This window comes from Engraulis encrasicolus, chromosome 13 (assembly GCF_034702125.1).
Source record: "Engraulis encrasicolus isolate BLACKSEA-1 chromosome 13, IST_EnEncr_1.0, whole genome shotgun sequence".
Taxonomy (NCBI): Eukaryota; Metazoa; Chordata; class Actinopteri; order Clupeiformes; family Engraulidae; genus Engraulis; species Engraulis encrasicolus.
In genome coordinates, this window is record NC_085869.1 from 11,108,587 (window position 1) to 11,115,149 (window position 6,563).

The 6,563-nt window shown below is 42.0% G+C and overlaps 1 protein-coding gene and 1 long non-coding RNA gene across 5 annotated transcripts in view; both read left to right on the forward strand.

Moving 5' to 3' along the window:
- Nucleotides 1–313: 313 nt before the first annotated feature.
- LOC134460670 (guanylate-binding protein 1-like) overlaps nt 314–6,563 on the forward strand; it is a 17,290-nt gene continuing 11,040 nt past the window's right edge. Inside the window, exons 1-4 of one of the 3 annotated variants that reach the window (XM_063213038.1) lie at nt 314–646; nt 745–795; nt 1,223–1,412; nt 1,942–2,019. In XM_063213038.1, the coding sequence (XP_063069108.1) occupies nt 1,223–1,412; nt 1,942–2,019 (268 nt within the window). In that variant the 5' untranslated portion in view covers nt 314–646; nt 745–795. Of the gene's footprint in view, nt 796–1,222; nt 1,413–1,941; nt 2,020–6,563 lie in introns of all 3 variants that reach the window. The other 2 variants (XM_063213039.1, XM_063213037.1) reach the window with 2 other exon arrangements.
- LOC134461542 (uncharacterized) overlaps nt 2,358–6,563 on the forward strand; it is a 4,736-nt gene continuing 530 nt past the window's right edge. The window contains exons 1-7 of one of the 2 annotated variants that reach the window (XR_010037327.1): nt 2,358–2,535; nt 3,629–3,697; nt 4,060–4,104; nt 4,612–4,666; nt 4,851–4,895; nt 5,251–5,305; nt 6,171–6,193. This is a non-coding gene — a long non-coding RNA (uncharacterized LOC134461542). Of the gene's footprint in view, nt 2,536–2,959; nt 3,698–4,059; nt 4,105–4,611; nt 4,667–4,850; nt 4,896–5,250; nt 5,306–6,170; nt 6,194–6,563 lie in introns of those variants that run through there. The other variant, XR_010037326.1, reaches the window with a different exon arrangement.

The window sequence follows — 6,563 nt, forward strand, 5'->3', positions numbered from 1 at the left end:
GTAAAGAAGTGGGAACATTTTTAAACCAAGGCTTTTTTGTCTTGGTGGTGGTAGCACATTTCAGGGTAGGCTACTGCTACTTAACCCGAATAGCCCCTTAAAATAATGGCTCTGTCACTGAAGCCTGGCTGGTGTGCAGGCTCGAAAGTGAAAGTAACAGGTTAGTGTTTCCGGGAAGTCGTCTGTTTTCTTTCAGGCTGAACTGTGCCCCCGTCCCTGTAGTGTCATTAGATCTATTTTAAGGGGCCTCTACCTTTTCCCCCTGCCAATGCCATCTACTCCCTGCTGATATAAATATAGCAGAGGTGCAGAGAAGCAGGAAGTTAATCACAGCAACTCGTCTCTGTCAGTTCATAACGGGGTATAATAGCAAGTACTCAGCTTTTTCTTTTTTCAAATTTCGTTCCACCAGTTAAGCGGCCTATTGACAAAAACAATGACCTAAAGTGGAACACAATCTTCACTCTGTGCCGAAGAATCTTCTCTCTGAAAACAGCACCGCCTCTCCATGCATTGGGTCTTTTGCAGGGTTGCCTTACCCTTCTACTGTCTGTGCTTGCTGGATGACATATAACAAGGAGGGCGCCTTTATAGGATAAAGAGTGTTTGTGTTGGCGGTTGTTTTGTTGGATAATCACATTAACAGGTGGATAGTCTATGCTGTGCGTTCACATTAATAGGCGATAATCTGGGTTAATTTTTCAGTGAGCTTTTTACTTTTTTTGTGGAATTCAACACTTATAGGACACATCTAGGACTTCATTCCAGCTGAGACCACTAAGCTACTTCCTAAAGGTAGGTGGTTTCGAAGTTCATCTGCATTTTTTACTGTCTTATTATTAGGCACAGAGAGCCAGGGGTAGATCCAACACAGCAATGATGTCATATGAAGTCTTATCTGACTGTATGCTAAAAACGACAACAGGACACGGGTACTTATGTTGAGTGGTGCACAGCAGGGGGTTTCCTGCCATTCCTGAAGGGCAAACATCCATGATGTACTGTTTTCCCATTGATTTGTCAGATGATGGGGGATGGGGATGGTTTCACTAGTTATGAACGCAGGGTGGTCAGGCAACTCTGGGTGGGCTCCAATGTTGTAATGTGTCGTGTGTGTGTGTGTGTGTGCGTGTGTGTGTGTGTGTGTGTGTGTGTGTGTGTGTGTGTGTGTGTGTGTGTGTGTGTGTGTGTGTGTGTGTGTGTGTACGTACGTGCGTGTTAGATGGCATCAGTGTCAATGCAGAGACCTGTATGCTTGGTGGACAATGGGCCTGATGGGAACATGATTGTCCAGCAGGATGCCCTGCAGAAGCTACAGCACATCCAGCAGCCGGTGGTGGTGGTGGCTGTGGTGGGGCTCTACCGCACGGGGAAGTCCTACCTCCTGAACAGACTAGCTGGGAAACAGACAGGTAATACGTACATGGGTTCTAATTTTTTGTTTTCTCATGACTGCGCGAAAGTAGCTGCGCACAACTCAACCTCTGATTGTTGAAAAACGTGGTGGTCAAAAAAATATAGCTCACGTGGTTGGCTGCCAGTGTCTTGCCCCTCCTCACAACACCTTGTTTATAAACAAGAAAAAATCCATCTATAACATGCAATGGTGGAGACGGCAATTCTTTTTTATTTATTTTTTATTTAACAATTCTTCAACCAGGAAGTGGTTCCATTGAGTTACAATAACTCAACAACTGGTCAAGAAGGCGGCTTCAAAAGTGACGTAACAATAAAAACACAAGAGACAAGCGATGCATGCAAGGCCGTTGTGAGCCCGAGACAAAATCGGCTGAAATGGCCTTCCCCCTAACTCAAAACATGCAATGTAATTGGGACGCACTGGTGTGATGATTTGTGGATACATGTGTATCATGTGTATGATGTGTGTCCTGTGTGTATCACAGCTATGGCAAATAATTATCTTCTCGACCCCGCACGCAGGCTTTGCCCTGGGCAGCACCATTGAGGCCAGAACCAAAGGAATATGGATGTGGTGTGTGCCTCACCCAGAGAAACCAGGTGTGTAGCTGACACAAACACATGCACACACATATGCATGCACACACAGTGCACACATACGTTTGCAGTAATGCATAAACACACCAATTAATTTGTGTGTGTGTGTGTGTGTGTGTGTGTGTGTGTGTGTGTGTGTGTGTGTGTGTGTGTGTGTGTGTATATATGTGTGTGTGTGTGTGTGTGTGTGTGTGTGTGTGTGTGTGTGTGTGTGTGTGTGTGTGTGTGCACACAAAAAAATACTGGGTTATTTTTTTACCCAAATACTGGGTTATGACAATTTTACTACATATTGGGTTTTTTATACCCACACTGGGTAATTTGATAGAAATGTGCTGGGTTATATGTTTACCCAATTATTGGTGTGTGGTCGTTTGACCATATACTGGGTTATGCTAACCATTGATGAGTTATTATACCCAATCACTGGGTTTATCATAACATTTGAAATCAGAGCCAGCCAACGGACTTTTTCCTGGAAGTCAACTGAACTGAGGAAACCTTCAACAACAAGGAAAGGTTTGTAATGAATTAAACTAATATGTGTGCTGTGCTGTCTAAGTAGTAAACTTGATATAACGGTAAAAATGGACAAGGTGCCACCATTTAGACAGTGTTTCTCAGGTTATCACAAGATTTTAACCACCACGGTCTAGAAGTGATTAGCACGTTCAAACACGCTACGTTGACCTAATAGGTAGCGTCAGATATCATCGATTCCTTCCTATCCTTGTATTTTGTGGCAATGGTAACATATAGCCTAATTGCAGTAAACATCTGACTTCCCCTTTTCATTTATAAAACACGGTGGGAACAGTGGCTGAGCTGTGGGCGAGGCTGTAACAGCAGCAGCTTTCAAAGCTTATAGAAAACTAGCTATCAGCAAGCTAGCTCTAGTTAGATATGAGTCTATCTAGCATTCTCTAGCTATTAACTCTTCTAATTGTCTTGAAGCAGAAAGTGAAGGCTTTTATTCTTAACATCGCCTGTCGTTGTGCTGTACTTGTTAGATTTGTTTGCAGCGCGTGTTGAGAGAGAAATGTAGGGGTGTCGGGTGATGGGACATTATAACTAAACCGAGGCCTTTCATTTTGACGTTCGTAATTACATTCTGCAACTTGACGTGCAGCTGGCTGTCAGTTAGTTACAGATAGCTTAGTTTAGTGCTGGTAGGAAACACGCACCAACGTAGTGAGCTCACGGGGAGAGTGCCTCCGCAGTAAATTCTACAACTTGTCAAGGCACTTTGTAAAATGATTTCCCCTCGCGGCTTGTCTGCTCCTCTTGTCCGGCGACGACTAGTAGGCTACTCGTGCCGGTGAGTGGCTACTCGTTTGTGGCTAGAGCGTAGGCAATTATTTTATCAGGGGCGTCCTGATGTAGCCTATGCTCTGCTCACTGGAGCTCTACTGATGTTTTCTTGTTGCTGCGCTGCTCTGTCACCTGCCTGTGCGTCTGGGGTCGGTCTGGACCATCCCAGCATACTGAGGCTATCCCACTGAAGATGTGTGTCTCGTTAGTGCTTGTGCATGTGTTGTTAAGATCCTTTACTATGCTTTATGCTTCACCCGAACCGTTTTGAGTGTGCACTCACTGTATTATTCATCACCAGGTTAACCAGAGATCGCCCTGGCGTCCGGATCCTTTGTAAGCTGATCACGTTATGTCCGTCTGTGCTAAGGTATGTGCAAACATTGTATATTGTAGCATTATTCACCAGACGAATCAGAGGATGCCATACATGCAGTTGTTTTGAATTAGGCCACTTTTAAAGCCACGTCAGTCACTCACTAACAGTTCCAGCACGAGACTTTCTGCATTATGTTTAACAGGGGAATAACTGTCCACATTGTCAGAGGCCCGAACAAATTAACTGCAGATAACTAGTTCTATTGCAGATATGCAATGGTCACCTCTCCACATCAACACTGACACTTTCAACTGGCTAAACATGTTTTTTTCTGTGTGATTTGATATATAGATGCTGCCAAACCAAGGGATTGCTTGGAAATTATTTCTTATGTGTTGCCTTTTTTGTCCTAGACTGGAAGTGACTGAAAGAAAACGCAGATTCATTCTTACAGCAAGGTTAGTATTGCTGCTTCTCAATATGTGTAGCCTGCCATTATTGTAGCCATACCCCATAAAGCCAAAACAATGATCACATGCATGTATGTATTATGAATGTAGATTGGAACTTAACATACCACCTCCATCTCTAGCTTCTTGCTATACATGGGTTCTGAGTGTTTATCAACATGATGTTATGAAGAGGGGCAAGACACTGGCAGCCAACCACGTGAGCTAAGTTTTTGACCGACAGCGCTGTCCAACAATCAGAGGTTGAGTTGTGCGCAGTTAGTTTTGCGCAGTCAGGTTATAAACAAATTTTAGAACCCATGTATAAAGAAGAGATTAAAGCACCAGCACAGTTGGGATACTGCATGATATTGATAAAGCATTTGCTTAGCCTTCAGGCCCATGTAATTAATGCCAGTTTCCTTTATAGAACAGGAAGTAACATTCAGTAATACCTTGAGCAGCACTTGCTAACTCTCTCTCTCTCTCTCTCTCTCTCATTTACTTATTTCTAAGGTGACCAAAATCTGTTTCACTCTGCAGCACTTGTCCCGGAGGTTTTGTAGACGGAGTGAGTATCTGAATACTTCAATATACAGCTGTGGAAAAAAATATTTTCTTTAGAAATTTGGAGAAAATGTATTTGGCAGTTTATAGAATGAAATAGCAATGTTTGTTTTACTCAAACACACACCTATCTATGACCGAGGTGCTGCTTGGAAATTATTTCTAATGTGTTGCCTTTTTTGTCCTAGACTGGAAGTGACTGAAAGAAAACGGAGATTCATTCCTTCAGCAAGGTTAGTATTGCTGCTTCTCAATATGTGTAGCCTGCCATTATTGTAGCCATACCCCATAAAGCCAACACAATGATCACATGCATGTATTTATTATGAATGTAGATTGGAACTTAACATACCACCTCCATCTCTAACTTCTTGCTATTAAGAAAATATTAAAGCACCAGCACAGTTGGGATACTGCATGATATTGATAAAGTATTTGCTTAGCCTTCAGGCCCATGTAATTAATGTCTGTTTCCTTTATAGAGCAGAAAGTAACACTCAGCAATACCTTGAGCAACACTTGCTAACTAACTCTCTCTCTCTCTCTCTCTCTCTCTCTCTCTCTCTCTCTCATTTACTTATTTCTAAGGTGACCAAAATCTGTTTCGCTCTGCAGCACTTATCCCGGAGGCTTTGTAGACAGAGTGAGTATCTGGATACTTCAAAATACAGCCGTGGAAAAAATGACAATATTTTCTTTAGAAATTTGGAGAAAATATATTTAGCAGTTCATAGAATGAAATAGCAATGTTTGTTTTACTCAAACACAAACCTATCTATGACCGAGGTGTCCCTGCACGGTTCGCTTCCCTCGGGCCGCGAACCGGCCACCTCGTCAACGCATCTGGTTTGGCAATGGGAGGCACAGTACAAGACTGCTGAGCTAAAGCACCGGTCAGATAGCCCACAGTTACCGCACTGTATTGAGGCTTTGGGAGAGAGGTTTTTACTGACGTTCCACCTCACACTTTGATAGTTGGATCCGTTACATATACATAGTAAAATCAGAAAAACTGAAAATTTTAAAGTGGTCTCAGATTTTTTCCACATATGTGTATACTATATATATATTTACATGACTATGAATTAGTTATATTCTTTAAACATACAAGTATAGGGTCGGGGAAAAAGGTTTATTTCGTTCAGTGATAATCTCCCACATATGTCCATGAAAGGTTCATTTTTAGTTCATTAACTTGAATTGAAAACACAATTCAGGGACACCAATAATCCATGTTTCTGGCAGTCATGGGTAAGTAATGGGGGGGATGAATAACAGGTAGCCTATACTCCTCCATCTGCCTCCTGCCCGAACATGGTCCAAAAAAGAGAGCGTACCTGGACATCTCAAGTTCATGTGCTGGATCAAAAACTTCAAAATTAACACAAATAACAAAGGTCTCCACAGTGACGGACACTTGCATGTCAACAAGCATATTTTATGAAAGATTCATCTAATGTCATTTCAACACAGTAATTTGTTTTTCTTACTTTTTTCTATGGTTGTAGGTGACTGAACGAAAACCTAAATGGTAAGCCTCTGTTTCTCTTTTGAATATGTGTACCATTCATGTTTTCCTTAAAAAGCCAAAAGACAGTAGGTCTACAAATTACTATATATTTTGTACAAAGGAAAAAGAATCTGGTGCCACACGGATGTCTATTTTCTGTTATTTATATTTTCAGTGCAGTAAGACTAACGTCTCGACATGCGTCTTCAGAGGATGAAGACGCATGTCGAAACGTTAGTCTTACTGCACTGAAAAAATAAATAACAGAAAATAGACATCCGTGTGGCACCAGATTCTTTTTCCTTTGTACTTATTATTTAGTCCTGCTCTGGTAGCACCGGACTGTTAATTTAGAAGCACAGAGTGCGTATCTCCTTTGTTTTTACTACAT